Raw genomic sequence first — 16,967 nt, forward strand, 5'->3', positions numbered from 1 at the left:
ATATATATATATATTAGGGCTGACGAAACGAATGTTTAGTGTTCAACTAATCTACCCGGTTTGTCAAATGTCCATGGCGAACACTCCCCCCCTCCCAGTGAGCTGTGGCGTTCCACAAGGAAGCATACTAGGGCCTTTACTGTTCCTAATATATGTAAACGACATGACATCAGCTTGTGACTGCAACTTGTTTCTGTTCGCAGATGACTCAGCACTGCTGGTCTCGGACAGGAACAAACTGCAGGTTGAAAAGACCCTCAGTTCTGGCCCAGGCCGTAGCGTAACGGTCTGGGCACCGGACTGGTGATCCAGTCGCGGTGTGCCGCGGGTTCGACTCCCGGACCCGACACGGCCTTTACCGCATGTCATCCCCCCATCTCTCTCCCGTTTCCTGTCAGCCTACTGTCTGTCCCTTAAAAAACCAATAAAAGGCGTAAGCCGCAAAAAAAATATCTTAAAAAAAAAAAGAAAAGACCCTCAGTTCTGAACTCGGTAGAATCTGCACCTGGCTCGCTGATAACAAACTATCCTTACACCTGGGAAAAACTGAATACATTCTCTTCGGATCAAATAGTAACCTCAACAAGGCAGATGGCTTCTTGGTTAGAGTAAAAGATGAAATTACCTACCTAGGTTCCATCCTGGAGGCCAATCTTTCCGGTGATAAAATAAAACAAACCATGTACAACCCAGATTCGGCACAAACAAGGGACTAAATTATTTCCGCTCCTATGCCACCAAAATGTGGAACGCCCTACCAACAGTCATTAAGACATGTGAATCCCTTGACTCCTTCAAAACCGCTCTCAAAGGGCACCTACGGACGGCTGCAATTCAAAACTGGCCCCTGTCAAATCTGAATCCCCCCCCCCCCACCGCCCTTCCTGTCCTGTTCTGTTCTTTAACTATATAGAAGTGTCTATTTGTACGTCTCTAAATGTTTTGATGAATTGAACAAAGTGGACCCTGTTGTAAACAAGTGTAATGCTTAATTGGGTGGTCCACTCACAGTTAACAGTCTTTGTATTGAGTTTGTGCTTGAAATGTACTGTAATTCTGCAAACTGTTAATAAATATTTCAATCAATCGCTTTCTCCAGCCTCTCTCTGGATAAGTCCGTTCAAGTTAAATGACTAAAATGAATGTATAAATTGTAGCGTGTGTGGTCATTGCTAGATTAAAATGTAACATTTACTATTAAATGCTGGGAAACAGTTGTTTGCACAAATGTTTAAAATACATGCCGTTGCTTGCACAAATGTCCATCTACATTTAATGAACATTTCCAGCACCATTCATTAGGTAATTATGCATTCATTATGCAGCAGACCATGGTCTGGTATAGGAGCAGTGAGTCTCATTTCCTACGGCACAGTGCTCCATCCAGCTGCACTGACTTGCAATCAAAACCCCATGGCAGGCAACCCCCATGCTGAGTTTATGAAGATGGGCTACGTTTGGGTTAGCATGTGAGCCCACTGATAAATAGTAATTTATTAGAAGTTAACTTGAAGCAGCACCAAGCTGTGGTTATGTCTTGCCTTTGGCTATGGTACTGTGTACTGTGCTCTCACGCAAAGCTTTGAAAGACTGGCATATGTGTGATACAGTTACCACAGAGGTTGGTTTGGTTGCTATGAAAGTAACACAAGAAAAACAAGTTGGGCAGCCGCAAACCTACGTCAAATACCATTTCAAATGATTTCACATATTGTCATGTCAAATTGTCAGACAGAAAATATATCAAACTGACCACATACTTTTGACTTTTGTCTAGTTGCAGTATGTGAAACTCTGTATTGTCCTTAGTGGAAAATACAGTGGGCTAGGGCAGGAGTCATCTAAACCTGTAAGAAGTATTTTGATATTCGAAACAATTTTATCCAAGGATGAATAATTATAGGCACGTGCGTAGGACTATACAAAATGGGACATCTCAAGTAACAAAAACTTAGGGTAAAACTGTGAGAAAGAAACACACATTCTTCTGCTTTGTCCAAATAGAAATGCACAGAAACACAGATGCATGCTAAACAACATCTTTTTCCTAGTAGTTCCAACAAGACACTGAATAACTGCTTTGAAAATATTTTTTTCTAAACTCACTCCACCAACTCAAATAAATAGGAACAATTGGTAACACAAAACATCTGGGTAGGTCTCCGATTTATTGAACTGCTTCCATACACAGTGTGCCCTGTTTGGATTAGATGGAGATGTTCCCGGCAGGCTATTCATCTCAAATGTTTTGGGTAGTAAATGAGCGCTCATGGTTATGGAAATCAAATGGAAGTTACATAAGTGACCAGATGAGAACACTTAAGGTTACGCCCACCTCACCAGCTTCCCAATTGCAAACTCCTCCACATTTATACTAAGGGAGAGAGCGAGAGGCGAATTTGTTTATAAAGTCTATTTTAGCATGCGTCTGTAAATCCAGAGTAGCATCGTCTTATAAACTGATTTCCCCCATCAGTGAGCAAGTGACTCATCCAGCTTGGCACGTAAAGAGAACCCGCTAACCTTCTATGGAAACTCTGAATTATAAACTCTGCTGTCGCACACACACACTCTAGCCTTGCAAAAACCGCCATTTGGTACCAAGTTCTGGTCTGTTGAAGTCCAAATCTTTCATAATTCAGGCAGCATTCAACCCAACAATGAACACTCTATAAGTTATCCAGGATATTTAGAACCTTGACATATGCATTTTCCATTTCAGCATACATATGTGCTAGGTAAAGGAACAAGTAGGCATAAAAGTGAGCCACCTATGGACCATTTCTTCCCAACATTTGGTCAAAGAGGTATTGGAATTTACAAGAAAGCCCATAAATTCTAACACTGCTGTGACTTGCTAGCATTCCATGTACAGTAGTGCACATACGCATCAGTCTAACCAACAACAAAACCCTGGAGCTATATTTTCATAACCAGCCATAAAGCAATGTTTTGTAACCTTTGGTTAGTACAGTATTTACAGTTGTACAGTAGAGCTGTACAGTACCTGGGTATGATAATTACAAATATTGACAACCATCGGTTGCTTCTGTGCTCCGTAAGTAAGACACTGGAAACAGTGATTCCGATCTCTCTCATTGCATAGAGAATCAAGAAAAGATTGCACAAATGCAAACCATTGTCAAATATGCCAATAGGTTAAAAAAAAAGAAAACAAATCCATATGCAATTGTAGATAAGTGAAATGCCTGCATTCATGTTATAGTACACATGGTGCAAGTTCTCTTGCACAATGAAAATCAGACCCGTCTGAACTGAGTGGTACTGTACTGTGTGTGTGTGTGTGTGTGTGTGTGTGCCCAGTGGTAAATTGGATACCAACGCAACTGGTTTTGGTGTAAACTCTGACTGGCCTGATCTGACCGATCTGTGTAACTGGACTGGACTGTGTCTCTTTGGAGTGGAAAGGAGCGGACAACGAGACGGTGCACGTCTCTGAATCTGTAATCACTGACCTGTCAATCAACGCTCGCGCAACAGTAAGCCGCGACGACGGAACAACAAGCGCGCTCCCTAACAACGGTGCGCGTGCGCATCAGGGTCTGGGGCGACTGTGGCTCAGGAGGTAGAGCAGGTCGTCCAATGATCCATGGGTCGGCGGTTCGAATCCCGGCTCCTCCTGTCTACATGTCGAAGTGTCCTTGGGCAAGACACTGAACCCCAAATTGCTCCCGATGTGCTGGTTGGTACCTTGCATGGCTTCCGCCGCAATCGGTGTATGAATGGGTGAATGTAATGCACAATCTATGTAAAGCGCCTTGGATAAAGGCGCTATATAAATGCACCATTTACCATTTACCATTTCTAGCGCTCAGAGAGCAGCATAGAAAACGACGCTGGACAGGACTACAACTGCAAGGGAAGCTTGCGTGCCTCCAGTCAGCTGATCACTCCGTGTCCCACTCAATTCTAAAAAACGCAGCGATTGATGAGGACATTCTCATTTTCACAGTAAAGGCACGCCTCCAAGTGCTGCCAACCAAACTGAATCTATCAATCTGGTATCCCAATAATCATGACCCTCATTGTCTACACCATGGACAGCATCAGACCATAGAGTCTAGGGGCTGGATTTTGAAGATGCGTTTTACAATGGGGTAATACATAAATTGCCCTTGCTCTGCGCACATTCGTATTAAGAAAGGCATATCGGCCCGTGTTGAACGCACACACATATGGCATACGGCGTTCCTGAATATTTTAGCATTGTGGGAGTGTCCATATGTTAATTATTTTCGCTTTGCGCAATTTGCTATTAAGCCCCTTGACCTAAAAACACTCAGCGCATAACGATTAGACGTGGGTCTGACCACCTCATAAACGCAAAAAGCACTGTTTGATTGTACACTTGAGCGGCTCTGGGAGGCTGCTAGAGTGTTGCCATGTCTGTTTATTATAAGCGGCTTCTTTTTCTGTAAAGTTGCTTGTAAATATTGGTAGTTGTACTATTTGTGGTTGCTTTTCTTGTTTCTAAAGTGGTTATTTGGGCTTTTCTCCTAATGTTGTTTAAACCAGTGATCCTCACACAGCACATTCCCATGTCAAGGATCCCCAGATGAATGCATTTGCCCAACTAAGGCTAATCCAAAAATTAAATAAAAAATTTCCAAGATTACTTTTGAAAATAGCAGATCTATACCAGCTCACAATGCATCACATTCATTCATTAAAACTATGAACTCTGACTGCAGGGGGATATATATAATGATCATTATAACAATGTGCAAGAACATATTTAAAAAGAAGGAATAACTTTATATTTGTGGACAATCAAAATATGTTTTTTTATTTTAATGTGGTGTCATTAAAATTAATCTGGATATGGCAGACTCAATATCTAGAAAATAAAAACATGGCACTTCATTGGTTACAGACCCCTGTTATATGCGCTTATTTTTATAGACCTATTTACTTATGGCAACAGCCTCTTTGCGTCTTTTTTTTGCAAAATGTTGAGATTAGAAACGGCCATAATTCTTTCATTTCTCAACCTTAAAAATAAATAAAAACATCTCCATAATCCGTGGGAAGTTTGCTTTCATATGCTGTATCACACCCGATTTAAGTCTTCTTCAATAAAATGCTAAGAGCAAAGACCATATACCATCGGGGCCACAGGCACAGCATTAAGCAGCAGCATTCAACTCATTCCTTCATCATGACTTCAATGAAATAAAATATAATAAACGTTATTTTACTGGTGTTTTTCAATAGAAACAAATTATTTTGAGGCATAAAGGTGACAGCATGCAGTGCAATAGGAATAATTAACCCAAATGTGACAAAGTCATGTCATGTCTTCTATGGTGCCAGCCTGAAGAAATGTAATACCACGATCCCCAAAGTGCGCATTCTGTATGTGACATCAGCTGACTGGTAAAGAGAATAGTACGGACATGTTGATTGGGTACGTCTCAAACACGCCTTAAACACACCCATGACTAATTCAAGGCCGTTTTGCGCGATCCACGGGGTGTCGAAAGCGCTTCTTAACATGCCCAAAATTGCAATATGACATACAACACGCCCCCAGCTCATAAAACTGTATGTATTACCCCATTGTAAAACGCATCTTCAAAATCCAGCCCTAGGTCTCATATATTAAACGGCTGTAATATTTACAAAGGACTGTATTTAGCCAGGCATGACAGAATTGTGAACATTATTGCCAAAGATGTGTCACCTATGTTTCATTCCTCCGTTGTGTTTCACAAAAGTTCTTGTGTGAAACCAGAAATGTTTCAATGCCAACCGTGTTTGCAAATATAACTGCAAATACACCAGATGTCATTATACTGTAATTGAACAGCAGAGAGGTTTTTCTATTGGAAGTTGGCTGTGCTTTTGATTCAAGTTTAGAGGAAGCTTTCCTTACTAAACAAGTAAAATATCAACCATTAGTACAGCCTGTACAGGCCATTATACAACTGGGCTATACGTGTCAACTCATTGTTTTTATATTTGGCAGCCTGGGCCATGTCCACAGGCTAGTGGTCAGAGGCTTAAGGATTATAGGGTTGTCCAAGTGTAAGGCAAAGCAGCTTGCAACATACTGTTCAATCTCCTCCATTATAGGCAGTCGGTCTATTTGGAGGAGAAGGTGCTTTTTGTACCCATGATTTACTTTCGATGTTGGTAATATGACAGACTGAAGTGACCAATGTTTGCTGTGAATAAGTTCATGTGTTGCCTATATTCTGTACATTTAGGGCTTGTTTGGACTCAAGCACTGAGACACATGATGTTTCGAGTGCGTAGTATATCAGAAGCAACTGAAAATATTTGTGCCCTTGATGATGTATTTTATAAATGTGGACTCAAATAAAGAAATCGAAAATGTGTGTGTGTGTGTTGTAACCAAGACCAAGTATTAAAAATTCTGAACATAAAGGAATATGTTCAAATTGCAGTATGACATTTTTTTCTCGTTGTGTATTTCCCATAATAAGCGAAAGTTAAACTATTTTTATATCCTTGATAGCATGTCACTCTACATCCCAAAGGCTCCTGCCAATTCTCTGACAGACTGACACTATCAGGAAAAGTGACATCGGTTTTGGGTTGCATCCAAATTCACGGAGGCTTCTTTGAACCTAGACTACTGCCCTGGCACTGCTCAACTTGAGAGAATCTTGTCTCCTGTCATATAATACATGCTGAGGTCATAGTAGTAGAGAGCGGGTTTGCCCTGGAGGCTGCCAGAGAGCACAGATAACATGATCAAACCACATGGGAAAACAGCACAGTAGTTGTGAAATCTAAATGACTACATGGTCTTCAGGTAGCATATTACCAGCTACTTAACTTTGCACAATGTTGGAGAATTTTAGGTAAAAGGCGAGTTGTGACTGATTTCACATACAGTAGCATGATTCACCGACATGAAATATTAATCAAAACTAGCAACATTTAATCTGATGGTGAAATAACTAACTTTAGCCTACTACTAAAGTTATTACTTCACCACCAATGAATATCTGTATAATGAAGTTGTGTATTACTGGTGTGTTATGCCATCAACTTTTCCATACAATGAATAAAATGATTTGTATTTATTACTGGCCTGGACACTACTGAGTGTGGAGCTTACAGCAACTAATCAGTGAGGCCAAAAGAAAGCATTCTTTTGTCCATTTTAGGTAGAGAACTTTTAAGGGAAACATTTATTACAATAATGTGCAGCCGCTTGAACGGTCTGTCCTCTTACACAGAATCTGACAATGGTTTGGATGTTTGTTGCGTTACCTTGGGAACAGGGGGAAATGCCCCAGGCTAAAAGTAGAAGTTTACTCATAGTAATTCTGGTTATTTCAAGTACTTGTGGCTAATAATAACCAACTTTATCTTAGGGCTGGGCAATATGGACTAAATCAAATATCACAATATTATTGACCTAAACATTTGTACCATATTACAATCTCAAATGTTATCTAGTCTCATTTCACTGTCTGTACCATATAATATCCAGCTCTGCTTTACTTCTTGTGACATAGCCCTCTTCAACCTTGCCTACAGCCTACTGTGTCTTGTATTATATAATGTGAGGACCTGATGTCCTTCTGCCCTGTGTGACTGTGAATATGTACTCTTGTAGTAAGTTAATAATATGACTTTGCCAAACTCCAATACACTTCTGTACTTCGAAATCAAGACACTGACTTAAGATCCACAAATAGCATTTGAGGGTATAGGAAAATAGGAAATGGTCAGAATATATAATCTGTTTTGATTTTGGTAGTTAATTGCAAGGAGATTTTGGTTATGGTCACGCCAAGCAGCACACCTGCTACATAAGGAAATGGCAAACGCTATCATTCTAATTCAAGGAAATGAGATTTGTGCTATATGATAGCGTTCTTCCCATTGTGTTCACCAGTAGCCATGAACAGGATTTATGAGGGCATCCACATCACTTTGGGTCCACATACAGTATACTGTAAATCAGCCACATGGCTTCATACAGTAGCCTTTATGTTCTGAAAATCTAATCCATATTGAAATGCCTCTAATGTGATATTTTTACAGGTACAATAAAAAAAATAACCATGTAACACCAGTAACTTAATGTACAAAATGTGTATTTTTTTTATACCAATAGCAAGCTGCAATGTACAGTACAGTAGGCCTTTGTTGCATAAGAACAAGGTGCACCAAGTAGTGTCTATACTGTGCACATTTTGATCCATTTATGAAACAGTGAAACACTGTCCAAACAATGTTTGCTCAAATTCACACCCATTGTCTAACTGTTTGGTTACCTGTTGCCCCACCCTAAGCCAAATCTACTCTGTGCCAAAGGGTGTGGCAAGCTTTGTTAAATCTCTGCTTTCATGCAGTCACATTAGATTGAGAAATCCAGAAAAGGAAATTGGTGGTTTAATTTTTGAGACTTAAGTTCAGTACTTTTTCTACTAAGGGCGGAGACTTTGATCGTATACGACTATTGAATAAAGAAGCGACTTGAAGATGAATTAAAGCTTTAATCCAAATCTTATTTTAATGAATAAAACATTAACCAATATGTATAGTAATTGCGACCGAAGGTAACTATGGAAACTATGGAATCGAGAATTTCCCGTCAGTTAGTGTGTCAGGCACCATGTGACATCATCAGGGATGGAGATGTGGAGACCCTGATGTCATAGTAAATGCTACCTGCTGTCGCAGTTAAACCCATATAACTGACCTCAAACCCTTAGATCTCCATATATGGATATATTTCAGAACATGACATTCCATATGTTGATCCTTCCCCATCCATCATTCCTCTTCGATGACTCCCTTTTGACTTATACCTGTCCATTCAAATTGAAAACTCTAGATGGGCCTGCCCAAAAGTTATTAATGCAGCCGTGCCCGGCAGCCGGCGAAAACTAGAGTTCTCAACAGGCCCGAGAATTAAGGCCCGGTCCTACCTGGGCCCTCATCAAACCCTGTACACTCGAGAGAATGTCCCCGCTACCACCCTTAGATCTCCATATATATGGAGCTGACCTGAGCTGACCTGTTCTGACATTCCATATGTTGATCTGACCTCATCAAACCCTGTACACTCCAAGTGAACATTTTTCCAAAATTGTCTATGTCCTGCCAGTGACAACCAGAAGCAGGTCCTTACTACAAAGTATCAGGTTTCATGAACACAGCTGGAGGCTAGGCTAGGCACGAGACAACAGAGAGGCGCCTATATTCAGTACTGGAAGCTAAATGACTAAACAAGGCCTTGACAAATCTATGAACACGAGGCCAAAGTCCTGTGGCTCCTGCTACAACACAGTCACTACCTTTTTCTGTTCCTACTGTACCTTCTTCATAAACTTATTTTCTCTAGCCCTACTGCCCATGGTTTAAGTTAACATCCCAATAACACTTCAAGTAGTTATAAAAACTTAACACCTGTTTCAAGCATTTCAAGTATTTTGTTTTTCTACAGTGTTTTCAGAGGACAGGTTAGCATTCCAGGTCCAGAGCTTGGAGTCTTGCCTCAGGGAAGGGACAGCATATGTTCCAATGGTAATGCATACAAACTGACAAATAGGGGCTGAACAGGTGTGCTTAGTCAACAGACTCGATTATTGACAACCACCTGTTGCTGTCCATTTCCTTTTTTTTTCAAACTTGGGAGGGATAATCAAAGGCACTGTGCAAAATATAAATCATACGACATATCTGAAGTTCTAGTAATGTAATGCTCTGCATGCACACCTCAGGCAGATCAGAATAGCCCTGGAGCATGTATTAATAACAAATGACAGAGAACCCCCTATTCTAGATCTCTAGTGCTTGACTTCTTGTATAGGCTCCAGAAAGCCAACTCATTCCTGTCCTGCAGGGCTGTGAAAAAACAAAAAGAAACTTGAGTCACCACCCTGTCACACGCCCATGCCAAGACTCCCCCGAGTGAGCACCATGGCAACTAAACACTGACCAAACATGCTCGCTGGCTGCAGACAGAGGCGGCCCACACTGGATTGAGTGATGCCTTTGGACAGCACGTGCGTAAAAAGATCTGCTTCCCTCAGGAAACGATGAGACTCATTGAGCTTTGACGTACAGTATTTCTAGTGCTGTAGCTTGGGAATGATAAAACAACACAATGAGATGGGGGAGGTTTTTTAGGAGGTGGAGGAATCTAACAACACTCTTCTAGCAACAGTTACTGCTCAGTCACACGCATAGGTTTGCTTTTTCCACGCCAAAATCAACATCAGCTTTAATTAACTAACCATAATCCCGACTATGACTGCCATCACTCAACACACTCTCAGTATGGAACACACAGACACTGCTGATTCTGTAATCATCGGTCAACGCCCAAACACGCAACTGCAAACAAAGAATCATCTTACCAGACTGTTCACACCCTTACCTACAGCAATATTCATTGAACGTTGCATAGCTCACGTTCAGCAGCTCCCTCAGTTTAGTGAAAACCCAATAACAATGCAAGAACATAGTCCTCCAATGTGCTCTCTGTGAGCAGGCTTTGTTGGTTGGGTACTGAAAATCTAGTGTGTTGAAATTAACTTGGCATTGTGAACAGGTTTTAATTGAAAACATTTGCCAAGAGACAAGTTCTCTCAACATGCTGCCTATTCTTTCACTCCATAAGGACAGAACCATGCCGAAATAATAGGCCAAGGCATTCAAATCTCACGTATAAAAAGCAAGAATGTTAATTGACTTGACCTTTCAGCCAGATTCATTTTCACATAGGTGAGTGCAATATAATAGAGCATGATACAGCGAGGTTGGACACAATCCATCACCATTTTCTCAGACTCACTGTAACCTGAGGTATACTTTGCAACATCCAGGAGACATTCCAGGAGAGTCACCGCACGCTGAGGCCTGCTAGGAATGGAGAATGCCTTTCACGATTTCCCTCTAAAGCCAGCAATAGTCTACCACTAACCTCACTTCAGTACATCTATTCTACGTTCGAGCATAGACATGGTAACGCCCCGTCTGCCTCTGATTGGCCTACCGACACTTCCCGCCTGTCCTTCGAGACGGTTACACCGTGGTGGGAAATAGAGAATGACAGCTTGGCATCGCGACAGAACTTGTATTTTTGTAGAAGAGGCAAACTAATATCGTTTATGCCGTTTGCTTTGATTGAATGATTTGATTTGGGTGTGTTCTAAATTAAAGTGTCAGTATTGATTATCGTGTATTATTCTAATTAGAGTAAACTAATACTATAATACTAAAAAAGATAAAGCTCAAGGGAAAAGGTTAGGGTTTCAAGTTTACACTGTACACATAAACGGCATAAACAATATATTAGTTTGCCTCTTCTACAAAACATAAAAGTTACTGTCACGCATGCAAAGCTGTCATTCTCTTGTATTATATCGTATATTATTTATTTATAAATTATTTCCCACCTCTGAGTAACCTCGCGGCAGACTATCCAGCATATAGCTATATCCACCTCGGAGGAAAGTCTGGTAATGCTGGCAGTGTCGGTAGGCCAATCAGAGGCAGGCGGAGCGTTACCATGTCTATGCTCGGACGTAGAATAGATATATACGCTAGAGGAAAGCCTGGTCTGTGTTACTAAATTGCCATGCGTGGCTCATTCTCTCGTAGCCTGCGGCTTTTATTGGGAAAAATCGGTTTTAGGGAAAGGAAGTTCCAGATTGAGGGTTCCGGCCTGATGACTACAAACAATGACTACAACATGACGTAACGATATCATCCACTTCCGACTGGATCATAAACCCGAAAAGGAATGCTGCCCAGGCCAGTCTGAGTCTACCACTAGTTTATTTAAGCTCAAATGTAATTTTAAGCCAGAGTTCCAAATGTTCCTTTGGTGATAGGTGTGTGTGTGTGTGTGTGTGTGTGTGTGTGTGTGTGTGTCCAATTAAAGGCAATTTAATTATTTGAATGAATGAATGAATTAATTAATTAATTAATTGATGGATGAACAACTTTTGTGTGCTTTAAAATGACTTAAGCCAGTAAGAGAATGTACCAATTCCAAGTCTGAGCAAGATTCCTTCATCATGCATGGAGTGTTCTGTCTGCTTGGAACCATAGTGGACCCTAGTAGACCCTCGAGTTAAAAATCTAATTTGGCCTTAACTGAAGAGTACAGACTGTTTGTTAAAGGTGGAGTCCTTACTAGCATGTGAGTCACCCCCAAAGCACCCAGGGGCTTAAAGTTGTACTATAACTTGTTACTACTTTCCACACCTTTAAACACTAGGAGGAGGGCTGTGCTCTACTAAAGCAAGGTATGTCAAACTACACACCTCCTTCAGGGGAATTCCTGAGCCTGCTTTGCTTGAGTGTCAGAATAATGGCTAGGTATGCATAGAATAATGGCTAGGTATGCATTCTAGGTGGAGAGTGGGAGTGTTACACCACCTCTGTTCTGCTGTTGCAATTGTTGCTACACTATACTGCTCTTGCCAGTCAATGTTTAAATGCTTTATAATAAGATGAAACATTGCATTCAGAGTGACAAACCTGCACTGGATGATTTGCCTCAACAAGTGTGGAGACATAATGATACTATAAGATCTGTCATCAAATTAATGAGTTGTCTTTGATGCCCCCCCCCCCCCCCCCATTTCCCCTCACTGTATATGTATCTTTTCCCTTTTTCCTTCCTATATGATGAATTCCTGTTCTGTTCTTTAGCTACATAGAAGTGTCTATTTGTATGTCTCTAAATGTTTTGATGAATTGAACAATGTGGACCCTGTTGTAAACAAGTGTAATGCTTAATTGGGTCGTCCACTCACAGTTAACAGTCTTTGTATTGAGTTTGTGCTTGAAATGTACTGTAATTCTGCAAACTGTTAATACATATTTCAATCAATCAATCAATGCTTCACATCTTGGGTCCATAAATCTGTTTTCGTACATTAAGCATGCTTAGGGTATAGTGTGATAAATGCGAAATTTCCATTGTTTAAATTTACAGTAATCTTTCAAGCTGTAACTGTAAAAAATGAAAGGGAATGCCTAGGATGCACAGGCAGGAAAGCTCAGCCTGTGTGTGTGTGTGTGTGTGCGTGTGCGTGTGCGTGTGCGTGTGCGTGTGTGTGTGTGTGTGTGTGTGGCTACTCAACAAGTGAGGTATTGCAGCTGTCCGTGCTCAGACAGAGACAGACATGCATACATACATACATACATACATACATACATACATACATACATACATTAAACCCTACCCATTCTAACCAAATACATACATACATACATAGTATGGTTTAGGTATGCTATGGTCTAGCTTAAACTTGGACTCAGGGGGGTGGACGCCTCGTCGCCTCTGCCTTGCATAGTCCCCAGTGAATAGGCAGTTTGCCCTTCACTGGTAACCCTATTTTGGACTAATTTTAAATATATGAAGGTATTGCGGGCAGGGATTTTTACAAAAAAGCCTCCCCTTTTAAAATACATACACACATACATACCTACATACATTTCAGAAGTTTTAGCAGTTTTTAAGGACCCACTTTTAGGCCAGTGCACCAGAGCAAACTCTTGCCTTTTTTTAAACCCTACCCATTTTAACCAAATACATACATACATACATATATATATATATACACCCATAGCTGCGTAATGGAGTGGTTAGGCACCGCTCAAAAATCACACTTTGTGGCTCACTACAGTACAACAGTCTCCACCCCCATTCATAGCACCGCATGCTGCTCCTACCTGGTTTTGAGCTCCATGTACTCCTCCCTGATCTTGCCCAACTCCAGCTGCAGGCGTGCACGTTCCTTAGCTACTTGGTCCAGTGTTTTGCGGGCATCAGCCAGCTCCGTCTCGTAAGCTGCCTTCATGCCCGTTACCTCGCGGCTGACCTCTGTGTCAGACTCCGTGATGCGCAGCCGCAGGCCGGCATTCTCTATCTCCAGCGAGCGAACCTTGTCGATGTAGATGGCCAGCCGATCGTTCAGGTTACACAGGTCCTCCTTCTCCTGGAGCCGGGTGATGCGGGTTGGGGAGAGTGGGCTGCTGACCGTGGCATCGCGGCTAGTGCGCTTGTGGCTGGGGGTTTCCATGGTAACAATATCAGAGGTGGTTCGGGGAGAGGTGCGGGAAAGGAAGTGAGTCACTGGCTGCGGAGAGGGAAGGGAGAGGAAGGGTTAGATGGAAGCCTATGTATGAAGCCTTCCCAACACACGCATCAATTCAAATCATGGGGTGATTCATACATCGATGCAGTTTGCTTTGAAGACAGGATCTGGCCTTGAACTTGATCCCTGCCTGGGCAGGCCCAGTACTGGCTCTGTTTACAGTTATGCATGATAGTTGACTCTACTGTGGGCTATTCTTTCCATAGTGAGTCATTCTGAATGAATGAATGATTTAATTACCATCTCCAATGCCATATTTGTATAGTGCATGGTTGAATATCAATAGAGAGAACTCGTGTACAGACCAGGCATATAATGTTTTGTTACTTCTTTTTTTTCTCTCACACTCTATGACTGTCCTTTATTGCTAATTGGAGAATTTACAATTTCTTGCTTTTGTTCAACTCTTAGGGCTGTATTTTGTCTTAAGTACCAGGTCTTATTCCCTAACTTGACCTGGAGGCGTGATCAATGCCATTTGGCTATTCTTAGTGGCCAAAGAGCATTGATCACGCCTCCAGGTCTTTAGTTTACTCAAGTTAGGGAATAAGACCTGGTACTTAATACACACAAAATACAGGCATTAGTGTCCCTAGTGACCTCTCTGATTCAGATGAACAGGTTAGAGAGTAAACTGTGCCTCAAGCATCATGTTGCTGCTGGAGTGGTTAAACCCATTCACACTCGCTCAGGTCAATATGATGCACATTTCTCACAGACATGCGTAACTTCACAGAACACACACACACACACACACACACACACACACACACACACACACACACACACACACACACACACACACACACACACACACACACACACACACACACACACACACACACACACACACACACACACACACACACACACACACACACACAGGAAGCAATTACAATGCCTCTAAAAACATACCGTCCCATCCCAGGATCAACAAGAACATCCAAACAATATTTCCCTCTTTCATCAGCTTTCAACAAAGCGCAACTAACAGACCGCTATCAGTCCACCAGTCATTAACTGTAATTGATGTGTCTCCACCAGGGGGGCAGTCAGACAGATATTTTGTGAAGCCACTAAGGAAATCGGGATTTCCTGAAAATTCATATAATGGCCTGTTGTGGCACTGTCATTGGGCTCAAAAAACCCCACTCGAGTCAAAATAAAGTCCCGCCTCGTTGTCTGGGCCAGCCAATGGCTCAGCTGGGCCTAAACAGATCTAGAAAGATGGCGATTTACAATTCAAGGACTGACAGGCTTCATTTTACGTCCATATCAGACCCGGAGAACGCTTTGTCCATATTTTTTTACAGTCTATGGTCTCCACCCACATCCACTTTCTCAGAATCCTGCCTGATTCTTGATTCCAGTGTTGACTCATTACATAAACTAATATGGCAGAATACCCTGATAAGGGCATAAATTCAAATCTCGTTGAGATGGGAAGCTGTAAAAAGCTAGTGAAATTGGAGGCTATAGTAATGCATTCATAATAGATGCATTTATAATATGAACATGTTATTTGATCTAATGATCTCAAGACTTTTACTTGTAGATGCAAGTCTACAGTTATGTTACAAATGTCAATAGATCTTCCTGACTTAAGACAAATCTATGTAAAACATATGTTTAACTTGTATGAAAACCTTAAAGCAGTAGCTGTCAGAGACTGCAAAATGTCTGCAATTTCAAAACATCAACAGTAAGGCTACAATGAGTCAACAGAGGGTGCTAAACTACATTTAGGTATTTGTCACACTATAATCAAAACCTAGTATCATTCCAACAGTACTGTTAAAGACTATATATGGTTATATCAAGTTGCTGTTCCACTCCCGATAAGATATCCATCAGCGGATGGAGTATTTCACTAAGGTGATGGGTTAATAAATGAATTATTTGACTCCATCCCTCTCAACCCACTGCAAGAAACGCATGTCCAAACATGGAAAACATGTACATACACTACAGACAATACTTTGCCGCTAACTACACAAAACAAGTTTACATTCACCATTTTACAAAACATAGGATATGAAAAGATAATAATATGAACTGCTAATAGTTTGCTCAAGTCTGCTTGAGTTAACTGACCAAGTTTAAACTCTAGTTCTACAGCACTACCAGTAAACTAGAAAGTGAAAACTACAGTATAACTGCCATTTATAAGCTACAAGATCCAACCTGTGTTTATCTCTACACCTCCATTCATGACTCCTCCATAGAAACAGAGAAAGATCATTCCAACCAATCATTTCAAACCTTATCTTGGGTGTGTGAGCTTCATTCTCAACTGCAGTCTTCAGTAAAGACTAAGTCAGTGTACCCTTTTTAGAAGTTTACCAGCTGTTGTTTTTAGTGTGTATTTTAGTGTCTGTTGCGCACTGTATGTGCGAGTGTGTGTTGCGTGTGTATGCATCATACCCTTCAGAAGTGTTGGGAAAGGGATCCGTTAAAAAATGCAGCCTTGCTGTCCGTGGGTGTGTATGTGTCTTTGGCTCGTGCCCTGAACTGGCTGCCTTGCAGTTTCACACTGCACATGTACCTAGCACTGAAGCGGGAGAGAAAGGGGGTGTGGACAGTGGAAAGAGAAGGGAGAGGAGGGGGAGGCATCGGGGAGGAGTCAGGCTAGAGCTAGACAGTCATTGCACACAAGACAAGACAGACGCATACAGAGGCAGAGAACGAGTCTGTGCCTCTATCTTTCTCTACCTCCTGCCCCTCTCTTTTGCCTCTTTATTTTCCTCTTTCAAATCAGTGGTGTCAGGGACAGGCTTATATTATGAGTTTTTACATGTAGTCTGTAAATGAGAGAGAGAGTGTGTGTGTGTGTGTGTGTGT

General features: G+C 41.5%; 1 protein-coding gene across 2 annotated transcripts in view; it reads right to left on the reverse strand.

Moving 5' to 3' along the window:
* lmna (lamin A) overlaps window positions 1–16,678 on the reverse strand; it is a 37,825-nt gene extending 21,147 nt beyond the window's left edge. The window contains exons 1-2 of one of the 2 annotated variants that reach the window (XM_083761805.1): window positions 16,551–16,678; window positions 13,702–14,108 (exon numbers count right to left, since the gene is read on the reverse strand). In XM_083761805.1, the coding sequence (XP_083617931.1) occupies window positions 13,702–14,051 (350 nt within the window). In that variant the 5' untranslated portion in view covers window positions 14,052–14,108; window positions 16,551–16,678. Of the gene's footprint in view, window positions 1–13,701; window positions 14,109–16,388; window positions 16,412–16,550 lie in introns of those variants that run through there. The other variant, XM_083761806.1, reaches the window with a different exon arrangement.
* Window positions 16,679–16,967: the final 289 nt, after the last annotated feature.

Source organism: Protomyctophum parallelum, assembly GCF_964188405.1.
Source record: "Protomyctophum parallelum genome assembly, chromosome: 3".
NCBI classification, from domain to species: Eukaryota; Metazoa; Chordata; class Actinopteri; order Myctophiformes; family Myctophidae; genus Protomyctophum; species Protomyctophum parallelum.